Genomic DNA, 15,371 nt, shown 5'->3' on the forward strand with positions numbered 1-15,371 from the left:
TCGAGGCTGCTGTTGCGGGTGATGATAGAGCAGGGCTTCCCTGCCCCTCCCCCACAGCCCTCAGTCCGGATCTGCCTCCATCCGGGCTGCCCACCTGTACCCTGCCTTCTCACAGTGACCTTGCCGACGCCTGCTTGCTTTTTAACTGTTAGGTCCTTAACACAGAGAAAATTATGGAATAACATAATTATTGGTTGGGTACCCAGCACCAAACCATAGTCTTTTTTTAAAAAAAGATTTATTTATTTACTTGAAAGGCAGAGTTACAGAGGGGCAGAGGCAAAGATGGAAAGGGAGAAAGGGAGAAAGGGAGAGAGAGAGAGAGAGAGAAATCTCCACTGCTTTCCCAGGCCAGAGCAGAGAGCTGGATTGGAAGTGGAGCAGCCGGGACTCGAACCGGTGCCCATATGGGGATGCCGGCACTGCAGAAGGCAGCTTTACCCACTACGCCACAGCACCAGCCCCCAGCCACAGTCTTAACTTCTGGTCCTAATTCGAGCCTATATTTCTAGAAGAAATAAGACATGAGATGGAGTTGAAGCCCCCTCCCTAATTTCATTTCTCCTGGAAGTGATCTGCTGTGGACCGTGGATTTGCTGTTTATCACTCCTGTGTGGGTTTGTGTTGGGGTTTGGTTTTTGTTTTTGTTTTTCACTTTTATTTGAAAGGCATAGACACAGAGATTTTCCATCTGCTGATTCATTCCCCAACTGCCCATAACAGCCAGAGATGGGCCAGGCCAAAGGCAGGAGCTGGGAACTCCATCCAGTTCCCGGGCTGTCACCTGCTGCCTCCCGGGGCGCGCACTGGCAGGACCCTGGGTCAGAAGTGGAGCAGCCAGGGGGCCCCGGCGCTGCAGTACGGGGGGCAGGCATCCAAGTGACGACCTCGCCGCCACACCAAGGCCCGTGTGTCATCTCACAGCCTCCACACACGGTGCCTCGGGCGTGCGGGCTCTTCCGGGTCAGAGGTTATGTGTGCTGTGTTCCTGGGGGTTCCTCGTGATGCCCTCACACCCTCCCAGCTATTCGTGGCCCACGTGCTGAACGTGCTGCAATGTAGGTCCCTTGTCTCCTGGATGTGGACCCTGCCTCCGGTGTTTTGCCATTTCCCCAAGGCCTTGGGAACCACTGCCGGCCGCGGGGAGTCTACAGAGCAGAGGCGTCGCCGGCCGAGGGAAGCCCTGTTGGCACTGGGACTCAGACAGCAAAGGCAGCCAGGGCCATGGTCCTGGGCAGCCCAGCCCCTGGGGTTTTTCTCTCGCTGGGCGCAGTTTCATTCATCCCTCAACACCACCAGGTACCCCTTGCCCCTTCCCTGAATTCCAGAACAGTCTGCCTCCTTCCTCGCCTCACCTGCTCCTCTCAGCTTGACCGGCCACGCCCTAGACTCGCAGAGCTGTCGCTCGGATGGGACATCTCATCCCCTAACTGAGTCCCTGTCCCCTGCCATGTGCTCAGGGCCTCCACTGTCCCCAGCACGTACTCACCGCCCTTCACACAGGTCCCTGCCACTCTGTGGCAGAAGCTCCGATGAGGCAGGGCCATCTCCGACCAGTTCCCTGCTGGGCCCAGTAGATGAGGGAAGAAGTGAATGGGGTAGCATGCCGTCATTCATTCATTCCACCAGCACTTTTCCCCCAAAGTAAGTTCTTGCGGAAGTACAGTTCACATCCCGGAACATTGGCTCCTCACTCAGAGGATGCCATCCCGGGCATCCGAGCGGATGCAGCCGTCCGAGCTGGTCACCAGCGTCTCGGTCACGAGCCAGGCACTGTGGAGGGAGCTGCGATAAATCACTGGTTCAAACAAGGTTTGGCTCTCGTTGAATCTCCAATCGCAAGCCGGTGGTGCCGCGAGAGTGGATGCTTGCTTGATCCAGGGACAGTGTCCAGGAGCTGAGCCTGGTGGGAGGTCTTTAGGCCACGGGGGTGTCCTGAGAAGGGGCCCAGCTCACCGGTGGCCTTTCCTCCCCATGTACTCCACCGTGGCCCTGGCCGTGGCTGTCCTGACCTCAGACTGTGAACCTCCCAAACCGTGAGCCACAATAAACCTCCCGCGTCACTTCTCGCAGGCATCTTTTGTGTGATTTTTTTTTTTTTAAGATTTATTTTGTTTCAAAGGCAGAGTTAGAGAGAGGGCAGAGAGAGAAAGGTCTTCCATTTCCTGGTTCACTCCCCAAATGGCCACAACGGCTGGAACTGGGCTGATCCAAAGCCACGAGCCAGGAGTTTCCTCCAGGTCTCCCACGTGGGTGCAGGGGCCCAAGGACTTGGGCCATCTTCTACTGCTTTCCCAGGCCGTAGCAGAGAGCTGGATCGGAAGTGGAGCAGCCGGGACTTGAACCAGCGCCCATGTGGGATGCCGGCACTGCAGCCGCTTGTCTGTGTGATCTTAATCAGGGAACTGTTTGCTGATTTCCGGGAAATGAGAAGCAATGTGTGCCTCTCCGTGGACGTTTCTTGTTCTGTTGAGCTGCTGAGTCCAGGACCCTTCCTGGCCCCCTGTGAGGGGCCGTGGGCGACTGTCGGGGGGCGGGGGGGGAGCGGTCCTGCTGCCGGAGCTGAGGTGCTTCCTGGAGAGGGCCCTGGAGAGAGGCTCCTCTCTCGCCAAGCAGTGTTCCAGGCCCGTGGACTCAGGGCCTCCCCAGGGCTCCGTCAGCCTTCACATCTCTACGTGCACGGCTCCCCACCCAAGGCGGGCCCGGTTCTGCTCTCTGTGGCCTGTGACCACAGCGGCCCCTGCTGTGGCCTGAGCTTGGGGAAGCAGAGGGGAGCCAGCCCTAGGACCCCGTCACCGGGAGTCTCCCCAAGGGCCCAGGCCCACGCTCGCTTTGTCTGCAGCATGGCTAGGCGCCTTGGAGGTGCAAGGCTTCTCTGTGGCCACAATACACGCGAACAGATGCTGGGACAGAAGTGGTCGGCCGCCCGAGGGGTCTGCCTGCGCTGGGCCCCGGGACGAGGCGTGAGGTGTAGCGGCCGCTGCTCTGGCACCAGGTGGGTCGTCAGCCCGGCGGCCGTGAGCTCAACCTTGCTGTGGGTGAAAGGACACACACCCGCGAGGAAATGTGTTTATCACGCGGGGAACTCATGCCATCGCTGACAGTGTGCGGTGAGCAAGATGGATGATCTGCCAGGGCGGCCCTCGCACGGTGCGTCGGGGGACACGGGCCGTGCAGCGCGTACAGAACTGACGCTCGCTGGGTTTTGTATCCAGTTGTCTGGTGACCCCGGGGGCGAGCGGAAAAGAAATTCGATTTGTAGGATGCGTATCACCGCCAAGATTTATAAGGACCGTTTCTGCCTTTCACGCCCGGCGCATGCGCGTCTCGTCCGGCCCTCCGGGGTTGTCTCCTTAACCTGATTTGCCAGGTGGAGGACGCGGGTCGGTGCCACACGGTGGAACTTTGCACCGCCTAGGAGAATCGGCGGGTTCCCCGGTGACCCCCCCCCAGCTGTTTTACTTGGAGTTGGGCCTTTTGAGGGAACCTAACCCGGAACACTGCCTGTGTTTGTCCACCCTGCTGAGTTCAGAGAGAGTGGTTCACCTGGTGGATAGGGGGCGTCCGGCATGGATGCTTGGTTGCACGCTGATTAGGTTTTGTTTGGGGTTATGTGTATCCCACACAGGTGAGGGGTGTTTTAGGGTGCTGCTGTGTTCCTGGGGGACCTGTGAGGGCTGAGCAGGCAGCCAGGGAGAGACGACCTTGGCCAGTCAGGGGCCCCTCCTGCGTGGCAGCGGGGTGGGAACTGTGTCCGCCTTGGTGGGGGCAAGGAGACCGATGGCACCGAGGCACTGAGTCGGGCCAGAGGAGGATGTGTGCCCCGGGCAGCCCTGTGGACCGTTAGGAAGTGGCCCAAGTCTTTACTCCAGAGACCCCCAAACCGGACCCAAGCCTGTCCTGCGGGGTCTCGCAGGTGAGGGTAGCTGAGGCCAGAAGGGGTGGCTCAGCGTGGGACGCCACAGGTGCCACCCACGGGCACCTGCAGGGACCCAAGGCGAGGCCCACCTCCACAAAGGACGCCACGTGGCCCACCCAGCCGGATCGCTGTGGTGTAGACAGAAAAAGAGCTTGGCTTCCCAAGCCAGTGGGAGCAGCAAGCCCTGGGGTTGGCCTGCAGCTCTGTGGTGGAAGCGCAGGCCAGGCCCCCGCCCTTCTTGGGTGCCCGCCACCCGCGGGAGTTAGGCCACAGGGGAGCCTGTAGCAGCCTTGGGGGTGTGCAGGTGACACAGTGCTTAAGGCGCCTGCGCCCCACCTCTGAGTGTCTGGATGTGCACCCCAGCTTCCTGCCAACACACAGCAGGCAGCAGGCGGCGGCTCACAGGGGAGTCCTGGACCGAGTTCCAGGCTTCTGGCTTCAGCCTGGCCCAGCTGCTGTTGGTAGGCATTCGGGGCGTGAACAGTAGATGAGAGAGTCCCTCCCTCCCTCCCCCTCCCCCTACCACTACCACTCTCCCCCTCCCCCTCCCCCTCCCCCTCCCCCACTCAGAAAGCTTAAAAATAAACATTCTCGGACCCTCAGACCTGGAGGCCTGTGGTTCGAGGGTCTTGGTAACCATGGTGACTACGTCACGGGCAGCCCGCGTTAACAAGGCCCCATGCGTCGCGTGTGGTCTGGAGCACGTGGCCTGACGCAGGCCGCCCTAGGCCTTGCGCGTCCTGAGAATCACGGGGCTTCCCTAGCAGAAATCGCGACAGTGACAGCGCGTGTTGGGTAGGGCAGACGCTAAAAACTATCAGGGCTAGAATGCCCTGCTAGGAAGTCTTCGGGAGCCTTTCATTAAAAGCACTTATTTTTTTTTAATCCTGCCGGCGTTGTTTTTTATTTTACTACAGAAAATCAGAGGTCACCCTGGGTCAGGAAACCCCACAGCCGTTCGTTAAGATCCATGCCACGTGCCGCGTGCCGGTGCTGGTGCCGGTGCCGGGGGGGGTGTGTCCCCAGAGAAGGGCAGGGCCGTGCCGGGTGACCTCACCTGTGTTCAGTCCCGCTTCTCCCTCTGCTCTGCCTACAGAGAGCACCCCAAAGACCTCCGCCAGCTGCAGCCCTGCCCCCGAGTCCCCAATGAGCTCCAGCGAATCCGTGAAGAGCCTGACCGAGCTGGTCCAGCAGCCCTGCCCCGTCATCGACGCGAGCAAGGACGGCAAACCGCCCGAAGCCAGCGACCCCCCGGCCTCCGACTCCCAGCCCAGCACCCCGTTGCCTCTCCCCGGACACTCGGCCCTCAGCATCCAGGAGCTGGTGGCCATGTCCCCCGAGCTGGACACCTACGGCATCACCAAGAGGGTCAAGGAGGTGCTGACGGACAACAACCTAGGTAGGCCCGCAGCCGGGTGTGCCACTAGCAGGGCGCCTGGGGGCCAGCGCGGGTCACTCCCGCCCAGCACCGTCTGCCTGGCTCGTGCCCAGCAGAGCGCCGGATCCTTGCTGGGCCACAGAGCTGGGCCCAGTCCACCCGGCCTGCAGCCTCTGGGTGTCTGCGAGACTGGGTCCAGCTCCTGGCTCCCGCACGGCACCTGTGATGCGGGCAGGCACCTTGGACCCTCGGAGCCCCTCGGTAAAACCTGAGCGGTGGTGGCCTGCCTGGGACGGTGGGAGCCTCTGTTCTGAATACAGGGCCTGGCTGCTGGCCGTGGTCTCTGGTCACTGTGGTTCCTGCTGCCCGTGACCTCTGTTCCCCACGCCCATACACACACACACACACACGATACACGCACGACACACATGTACGTATGCCCACACATGCATACCTGTGCATACACATCACACACACAAACACATATGCACACGCGACTTACCCACCCACACACGCACACCTGCACACACATATCCATGCATGCACATGCACGCCTCACACACTCAGACATGCACATGTCTACACACCACACACACACCCACAAGTGCACATATACCCACACACATATCTGTGCATACACAGCACACACATGCACACACCTATCCATGCACACCTCACACACCCATACATATGTGCATATGCCTACACACCTCCATACATGCACACCGCACACATGCACACAGGTACACGTGCCCACACAGAGAGATACATACACATACACATGCATCACACCACACACACACCATGTACATGCCTGTACCCATGCATGTATGCCACACATGTGCCCATGCATGCAATACATGTCCACACACAGAGATACACATCCCATGAATACACACCACACACACCCATCATATACGCACACACACACAGCCATACATACACACACACACACACACACACACACACCGTGAGCACACCCGCCACGTGTGACCGGCACAAGCTGCAGCCTCCCAATGGAAGACAGGGCACAGAGGGGCACAGGTGACCCGCAGCCGCCCCCGGGGTCCTCTGGACCCTGTGTGGGATGGAAGCGTTTGTGGGTCGGCTTCTTGACGCGGTGCGGAGTTGGTGTCTGACCGCGTGGGGTCTGCAGCTGTCTCCAGGTCCTCAGACAGCCCCGAGTCCACGAACCCTGCAGAGCCCAGCTAGGAAGCCTGTGGAGTTCAGTGAAATCGGGGGTGAGCGTGCGCACTGCAGGGCAAGCCCCCACTTGCAACGCCAGCTTCCCAAATCAGCGCCGCTATGAGTCCCGACTGCTCCACTTCCAGTCCAGCTTCCTGCTGGTGTGCAAGTGCTGGGGCCCCTGCACCCATGTGGGGGACCAGGATGAGCTCCTGGCTCCTGGCTTCAGCCTGGCCCAGCCCTGCCTGTTGTAGCCATTTGGGGAGTGAACCAGCAGGTAGAAGCTCTCTCTGTGTCTCCCTCTCTCTCATCACTCTGCCTTTCAAATTAATAAATATCTTTTTTTAAAAATTAGGTAAAACTGACTTAAAAACAGCCAGAACCAAAAACCAGGAACAACTTGGGACATTTACAGGCTAAAATAAAAATTTGGAGAGCAGAGAAATTATGTGTTTACAAAGTCAGTACATGTATCTTTTTAAAAAATACTTTATTTATTTGAGAGGCAGAGTTAGTGAGAGGGAGAGACAGAGAGAGAGGTCTTCCACTACTGGTTCACTCCTCAAATGGCTGCAACAGCCGGAGCTGTGCAGGTCCAAAGCCAGGAGCCAGGAGCTTCTTCCAGGTCTCCCACGCAGGTGCAGAGGCCCAAGGACTTGGGCCCTCCTCCACTGCTCTCCCAAGAGGAGCAGGCGGGACTGGAACCAGTGCCCATGTGGGATGCTGGTGCCGCAGGCGGAGGATTAACCTACTGCATGCCACAGCGCCAGCCTCAGTAGCTTTATCTTTGCATGAAAGTGGTTGAAACCAAAAGTGAATTTTGCAAGTCCAAAGTTTCCACACGGTGAACTCTGGCTCAACAGCGCCGCTCATCTTCCCCCCCACCTTCCCCGACAGGGCCCCGTGTGCGGCCCTGAGTCGTGGCTGGGGTGCGCGGCCCTGAGTCGCGGCTGGGGTACGGGAGCCAGTGCTCCCTGGTCCCCTGCTGCCCCGGGGACGGGCTGGCCCCTGCCTGAGTTTCCGTGGGCCCAAATGCCGGCCTCTGGGAACCCCATCTCCACTCCCCATCACAGCCTCTGTCGCTCAAGTTCTCCACCAGGTCACGTGGACTGCGTGTGCACTGGCCCTCTTCCCCCAGGGTGGAGCCAACCTCCCTCCCTCCCTCCACAGCCCTACGGGCTCTGACCAGCCCCGCCTGAGCGCTGAGCTCTATCCCGAAAGGGCAGACCGCAGGGCAGGAGGCGGCTGGCCTTCAAACCCCGTGTTCCCCGCAGTGACCTGGGTCCAGTGTGTGGTTTTCATGCCAAGACCCTGCATCAGAGATGCAGGAGGCTCCTGCCCTCCCCGCACACCCCGCTGTGTGCCACTTAAACTGGGCCTGGCTGTGGGGTTCGGCAGGTGCTGAGAAGGGGCACGGGCTTACCATCCAGTTCAGCCGAAGCCTGGAGGTCTCTCTAAGAGAAGGGTCCCAGGGTGGGCGTTAGCAGGGAGCAAGAGTGCGGCTTGAAGTCGGGGCTGGGGAAGCGTTGCCATGCGGGCGAAGGGCTGGCCTCGGAGACGCCGGTGCCTGCCCGCGACCTTGACCTGCACTTGTCCATTCCAAACCCTGTGCTCAGACCGCCTCTCACTGGCTGTTTCCAGGTCAGCGCCTGTTTGGGGAGACCATCCTGGGACTCACCCAGGGCTCCGTGTCCGACCTCCTTGCCCGGCCGAAGCCCTGGCACAAGCTCAGCCTGAAGGGCCGGGAGCCTTTTGTGCGCATGCAGCTGTGGCTCAATGACCCCAACAACGTGGAGAAGCTGATGGACATGAAGCGGATGGAGAAGAAAGGTGAGCCCCTCGGCTGTGGCCGGGCGCAGCGGGCGAGGGGTCTGGGTGCCTAGGAGCACTGGGAAGGGTTGTCAGTGCTCGGTGCAGCAGCTGCACGCAAAGATTCGCTTCTCACTCAGGAGGGGGCAGCACTGCACTGGGCGGGTGTCGGTACAACCGCACCGTCAGTGGGGGCAGGCGTTTGCCCGGGGAAAGATGCCCGCGTCGTGCACCTGAGCACCTGAGTTCAGTGCCCGCCTCCAGCTTCCTGCTGATGCAGACCCTGAGCAGGTGATGGCTCGATTCATTGGGTTCCCGCCATCCGCAGGGGAGACCCCCACGGAGTTCAGCCCAGCCAGCTCAGCCATTGCAAGCATGTGGGGAGCAAACCAGCAAATGAAAATGCTCTCTCACTCTCTGCCTCTCAAATAAGTAAAATTTTTCTAAGATTAAAAATTAAAACAAATGTATTTTGTGGCTTTGAATCTCAGGTACACAGAGGCTCGGAGCCACCCCAAGGCCACCCGGGCAGGAGCGGGCAGCAGCGAGCCCCCTGGGGGTTGTTGTCAGGCCTGCAGGGTCCAGCTTTCCCAGAGGGACAGCCCCACAGCGCCCCTCAGGTGGTGGCTAGTATCGCAGGGGACGATGCCCCAAGGGGCAGGGCCTCGGGGGTGGCCATCTGCAGTATGGGCACAGGCCCTCCCTCGGGGCCCCCAGCCACCGTCCCTTCCCATGCTGTAAGCTCCCTGGGCCATGGAACCCCAAGCCCTTAGACACAAAGACAGGGCTGCGGCTGCTGGACCGGCCTTAAGCAGCTGTGACCACCGTCCTGGGCAGCTACCTTGACTGTAAGCAGCCGTCACAAGTGCCGGTGTGGCTCTGCCTGACACCGGCCAAGTGTCACAGGTCTCACCCTGTCAGGACAAGGCCACGGCTCCAAGAGGGCTCCAGCCTGGTGGGGCTGGGCCCTGTAACCGGACTTCCGCTGCCCATTTGCCTGGCACCCCACTGAGACCTCACCCAGCGAGAGAGAGCTCCACTCCTTGGCCGCGTGGGCTCCGGGCGCCCTCTTGTGTTACAAGGGAGTTACTGTTCCGGGGGCCCAGGTACACCCAGCATCCCCAGAGCGGTGCGGTCCCCGTGGCTCCCCTGCAGCTGGAGGCATGGTGGCTGCTGTCAGCTCCCGGGCACGCACCCCGGGTGGGGGCGCAAAAGACCCGCTGTGAACTTCTCTGGCCTGCTACTCTGTTCTTTCACCAGGCGGCCCTGCATCGGGCTGCCGGCACGGTCCCAAGCACACCACACACAGGCCCGCATGGTGCCTCTGCTGTCATGGGGCTCGTATCCCTGGTGGCTCCACACAGACCCCAACAGCCGGTGATCTCTGCCGGGCACCCACGACCTGGCGGCGGTGCTGCTGGCGCGTCTCATCCACGTGCTTCGGCTCCTGGCCGCTCAGAGCCACGCTAGGAGGCCCCGCAGGTCCTATTCCAGCCCAGCCGGCCGGGCAGATCAGCATGCAGACCCCCCTCGGGCCGTCCCCAGGCCTCAGTGCCACACCCTGCCCTGTGGCAGCCTGCCCGCCTCCCAGTCACCCCCTGTTCCTCAGGCACACAGCCCCTCCCCGGGAGGTGACCCTGCTGCCCCTCCCTGGAGGTCCCTTCCCAGCCCTGCCCACCGCCAGCCTCCTATGCACTCCGCTTTTCTCAAGCCCCCGGGTGCAGGATCCCTGCCTTCCTCCATGCCCACGAGAAAGCCCCAGTGGCCACAAGTTCTCTGACCTCAGCGCTTGGCCAAGCCGGGACCCATGCCCCAGCCACCTTCTCCCCCACCGCCTCCTCCCCGGCCCTGCTGGACAGTCTCCCAGTCTGACCAGGCTTGGTGCCACCTTCAAGTGGCGTCTCCAACTTGCGTGTGGTCCCAGCACTTCTCCCCACCACTGACACCGCTCATGCGACTCCCTCCCCAGCCCCTCCTCACTCTGCAAATCCCGAAACCTGGTCAGCGCACCCCTGGCTCCCTGCCCCCACTGTGCCCAGCGGTACCACCAGCTCACTCACTCTTTCTTTTCCTTTTTTTCTTTTTATTTATTTATTTATTTATTGAAGAGGTAGAGTTACAGAGAGGGAGAGGCAGAGAGGTCATATTCTTCCATCCTCTGGTTTACTCTCAAAATGGTTGCGGTGGCCAGAGCTGAGCTGATCCAAAGCCAGGAGCCAGGAGCTTCCTCCTGGTCTCCCCTGCAGGTGCAGGGGCCCAAGCACTTGAGCCATCTTCCGCGGCTGTCCCAGACCTTAATTACAAGGCTGGGTTGGAAGTGGAGCAGCCAGGACTTGAACCAGTGCCCATATGGGATGCTGATGCCACAGGCGGAGGCTTAGCCCACTATGCCACAGCACCGGCCCTCTACCAGCTCTTTCTGCTGAGCTGGAAACGCTGTCGCCCTCTTTCTAACCCCACTCCAGCTTGGATTTCCCTCTCCTTGTACAGTTAGCTTCTCAAACTGCCCTCGCTTCCTCCTCTCCTCTCCCCTCCCCATCCCGCCTCCCCAGCCCTGGCCCTGGGTCCTCACCCCTTCCTTCCTGCAGCATCGGGGATCCGACCACCCTCCTCCTCGAGGGCAACGCCCTGGCTTCCCTCCCCCCCCCCCCCCCAGCTCTGCACAGCCCTCGCGGCTGCTTCCCCGCGGGACCTTGGCATGTGGGAGCTGTCCAGGGCTCCCGCTTCGGCCACTCCCTCTCGTCCATCCCTGTCACTGACTGTAGCGTCTGTCCCAGTGGATCCCTAATTCTTTCTCTCCAACCCAGAGCTCCTTAAATGAAACCTTTTCACTTCTCCCCACGGCCCTCTGGGTCCACACTTTGGCCCCGCCCTACTCTCCTGTTCCGTGTCCTCCTGCCGGCGCCACCACCCACTGCATGCACGCACACACGCACGCACACACATTAACCACGCTGCTGCGTGCTCCCGTCTCTGCACACACTGTCCCTACTTCCTGCACTGTCCCCTGCCCTCCTCCACTTCTGGTCCTCCACCTGCGTCTCCCTGCTAACCCTTCTTTAAACATCCTCTCCTCCGGGCACGCCCCCGGCCCCTCCCACCCTGTGCGCCATCTCTCAGGATCCTATTCTGCGTTCCCCACAAAACAGCTCAGGTGTCAGGGTCAGGTGCGTCCGGGCGCGTGCGCCGAGGCCAGCGTGGCTCTCATGCAGCGGCTGGGAGACGCGGGCCTGGACCTGAGCGGGACGTCTTCCCCTCCCCCTCTGCAGCCTACATGAAGCGGCGGCACAGCTCGGTCAGCGACAGCCAGCCCTGTGAGCCGCCCTCGGTGGGCGTCGACTACAGCCAGGGCGCCAGCCCGCAGCCCCAGCACCAGCTGAAGAAGCCGCGCGTGGTGCTGGCGCCCGAGGAGAAGGAAGCGTTGAAGCGAGCCTACCAGCAAAAGCCATACCCGTCACCAAAAACCATCGAAGAGCTCGCCACCCAGCTCAACTTGAAAACCAGCACTGTCATTAACTGGTTCCACAACTACAGGTAGGCCCCGCCCCGCCCCGCCCCGCGCGGCCAGCCTGGCGCGTGCACGCGTATCCTGAGCGGTGGGTACGTGTCCCTCAGGGACTTCGTGCCGCCGTCTCGGGCTCTCTCGCGTGTCGTCCTCCATGTTAGCCTGACTCGCTTTGCAATGGAGCAGAGGCAGGGCTCCCGCAGGATCGGCCACCAGCCAGCGGACACAGCGCTGTGCACATCCCGCCAGCAAGCAAGCCAGCCTAAGAGGGGCTGGGTAGCCTACCAGGGCAGGTCCCGGCCCAGTGCTCTCCGGGAGGAAATGTCTAGAAGTCCACCACAGGCACGGAACTGTCCGCCCAATCCCTACCCGGGCCTCACCCAGAAAACCACGAATCCTGCACCCATGCCTTCAAGGCTGGCTCCCACCCCAGCAAGGCTTCCTCTAGGAACTGGGGCAGGTGCTCCTGGGCAGGCAGCGCCCCTGCACGTGTGGCTGACGCTGCTGGTGGACAGCTGGGAGGTGGCAGGCAGTGGGAGCGGACGCTCCAGGGCAGGCAGGAGCCCCAAGGGATGAGTGCCCTTGGACATTGAGAAGTTTCTCAGTGGGCCAGCAGGTAGAGCCACCACCTGCTGTGCCGGCATCCCATATGGGCAGAGGTTCGAGTCCCGGCTGCTCCACTTCCGATCCAGCTCTCTGCTATGGCCTGGGAAAGCAGTGGAAGATGGCCCTATTGCTTGGGCCCCTGCACCCCTGTGGGAGACCTGGATGAAGCTCCTGGCTGCTGGCTTCAGGCTGGCCCAGCTCCAGCCATTGAGGCCATTGGAGAATGACCTAGCGGTTGGAAGACCTCTCTCTCTCTGCCTCTCCTTCTCTCTCTCTCTAACTTTGCCTTTCAAATAAATAAATAAATCTTAAGAAAAAAGATCAGATGGGAGCCCCAAATCACACTTGATTGCTGATAGACGCTGAGTTCCAAGCCTGCAGCTTAGGGTGAGCTGAGTGCAAGCCTGCCCCAGAGCCCCCACGCCAGGCACCTGCTCCCGTGTGGCAGCACAGGCCCAGAGGGGGCCCGTATGCAGGCTGCTCCCATGAGGACAGAGACGGCCCAGGAGCTAAGCGTTGCTGCAGCTGTGTCCCAGTGACCCAGAGGCAGAGGGAGGCCATGGCCAGAGTCGTGGCACTCCCTCCACGTGGAAGGAGGAGAGGCCAGGTGTCCCGGGAAGGCCTCCCAGGGCCGTGGAGAGACCCCGAGGTGCACTGACCCACACAGGTTCAGGTCTCCTGCCAGTTAGGGCTGTCAAGGTGCGAGTGCTATCACACGGAGGCCACCGATCCCTGAGTCCCTGCCGGGGCGCCTGCAGCCCTCCAGTGGGGTTTGGCCAGGGCACGCTCTCTCTGGTGTCTCAGTTGCTGGCCAGCCCATCAAGTGGCAGCCACAGCTGATCATCGTGGAGATGGCTCTCTCTGCATTCCACACAGGCAAATTCATCCACCACCACCCCAGCAGAAAGGGGGCGGGGCAGCAGGGTGGCGCCACCTGCAGTGCCAGCGTCTCCTATGGGTATGGTTCCGGTCTGGCTGCTCCACTTCTCCTCCAGCCTGGGGAAGCAGTAGAGGACGGCCCAAGTGCTTGGGCCCCTGCACAAGACCTGGATAAAGCTCCCAACCTTGGCCTGGCCCAGCCCTGGCCATTACAGCCATTTGGGAAGTGAACCAGCAGATGGAAGACCTCTCTCTGTGTCTGTAACTCTGCCTTTCAAATAAATCAATACATCTTTAAAGAGAGAAGCAGGAAAGGAAAAGCAGCACTGGGACCTTGGCGCTGGGAACGGGCGCCCGGGGCCAGATCCAGAGTAAATACTGAGCAAAGCCTGCTTCCAAAACAGCCCGCCAGGGAGCCGCTGCCGGTGCCAGGGCCAGGGGCGGGGGCCCTGTGCAGGCGAGGGAGGAGGTGAGCAGGGGCCTGGCTGCAGGACAGGCTAGAGAGAAGGGGGTGAGGGGTGAGCGCCACACCGCTCAGAGTGGACCCCAAGCTCCGAGGACTGAACTCACCCAGCAGGGAAAGCATGGGAGCGCAGGCTGAGCCAGGGCTCCGGGCTCTGCTCCGTCCACGAGTCACTCAGTAGCACCGCCCCGCAGAGCTGGCTCGAAAGCCCCACCAGTCACTGGACCTGTACAGTTCCCAAAAGGGAAGGCGGCTTTTTCTACTGTTGTTGTTGTTGTTGTTAATTAATTTATTTATTTGAAATGCAGAGTTACAGAGAGACAGAGAGGTCTTCCATGCACTGGTTCCCTCCCCAAATGGCCAGAGCAGCCAGAGCCGGGCCAGGCTGGAGCCAGGAGCCGGGAGCTTCTTCTGGTCTTCCATGTGCAGGGGCTCAAGCACTTGGGCCATCTCCCACTGCTTTTCTCAGGTGCATTAGGAGGGAGCTGGTTGGGAGTCCATTTTTGTCCTCATTCAAAAAGCAAAGCTTTGCTTGCATTCATGCTAAAGGAATGAGAAGTAGCTCCGGCTGACCCTTTACCCAGCAGTGGGGCCAGGGAGGCCAGCACAGCACAGGATGCTGCACTCCTCCGCCCAGCTCTGGAGGTCATGACATCTGGGAGCCGTGCGTCCAGGCGCGCTCCTGGAGCCCCGTCTAGAGCAGAAAGCGCCCCTCCTGATGAAGGGGAGCCCCGTGCAAGCAGGACACGTGCAGCTCAGAGCCGAGTGCTTTCGAAGCTCCACCAGGCAGGGCGCAGCGCCAGGCTCTTGCGGGGACCCCAGGTGGGCCAGTGTGAGGCCCGGATCTCCGGCAGGAGGCACCCCCTTCCTCCCGCACCCTTTGCACCTCCTCCTCAATGCTTGCACCAGGTGTTCCACCGTTCAGAGGCACCTGCGTGGTAGGCACAGTCACTTCTTTTTGGTTTTTGGCTTTTTTTTTTTTTTTTTTTTTTTTTTTTAAGATTTATTTGAAAGGTAGAGTGACAGAATCAATCTTTATCCGCTGGTTCACTCCCCAAATGGCTACAACAGTCAGGCTTGGGCCTGATCAAAGCCAGGAGCCAGGAGCTTCATCCGGGTCTTCCACATGGGTGCAAGGCTCCCACAGGGGCCCAAGCACATGGGCCATCTTCCACTGCCTTCCCAGGCACATTATCAGGGAGTGGGACTGGAAGTGGAGCAGCCGGGACTCGAACCAGTGCTCTGATAGGGGATGCCGGGATCACAGGCAGCAGCTTAACCTGTTGCGCCACATTGCTGGCCCCCTGACTTCTTTTTTGGTGCCTACTTGGAGCCCTATATTATAGAAAAATCCGTGGGAAATGCAGCCCCTATGGGGAAAATGCCTAGGATTCAAAAGTGCACCAAAATAATTTTTTTTAAGATTATTTATTTGAAAGTCAGAGTTACACAGAGAGGAGAGGCAGAGAGAGAGAGAGAGAGGCAGAGAGAGAGAGAGAGAGAGAGAGGCAGAGAGAGAGAGAGAGAGGCAGAGAGAGAGAGAGAGAGAGAGAGAGAGAGAGGTCTTCCATCTGCTGGCTCACTTCCCAATAGGCCACAATGGCCGGAGCTGTGCTGATCCGAAGCC

General features: G+C 60.4%; 1 protein-coding gene across 12 annotated transcripts in view; it reads left to right on the forward strand.

Annotated features, from left to right (window-relative positions):
* The window catches only part of CUX1 (cut like homeobox 1), a 312,734-nt gene that overhangs the window by 274,222 nt on the left and 23,141 nt on the right, over nucleotides 1-15,371 (forward strand). For 9 of the 12 annotated variants that reach the window (XM_051837958.2, XM_051837960.2, XM_051837957.2 and 6 more), the window contains 3 exons: nucleotides 5,016-5,318; nucleotides 8,124-8,312; nucleotides 11,561-11,825. The exons of the other annotated variants lie outside the window; for them this stretch is intronic. In XM_051837958.2, coding sequence (XP_051693918.2) covers nucleotides 5,016-5,318; nucleotides 8,124-8,312; nucleotides 11,561-11,825 — 757 coding nt within the window. The remainder of the gene's footprint in view (nucleotides 1-5,015; nucleotides 5,319-8,123; nucleotides 8,313-11,560; nucleotides 11,826-15,371) is intronic. 12 annotated transcript variants of the gene reach the window in all.

Source organism: Oryctolagus cuniculus, chromosome 19 (genome assembly GCF_964237555.1).
Source record: "Oryctolagus cuniculus chromosome 19, mOryCun1.1, whole genome shotgun sequence".
Classification (NCBI taxonomy): Eukaryota; Metazoa; Chordata; class Mammalia; order Lagomorpha; family Leporidae; genus Oryctolagus; species Oryctolagus cuniculus.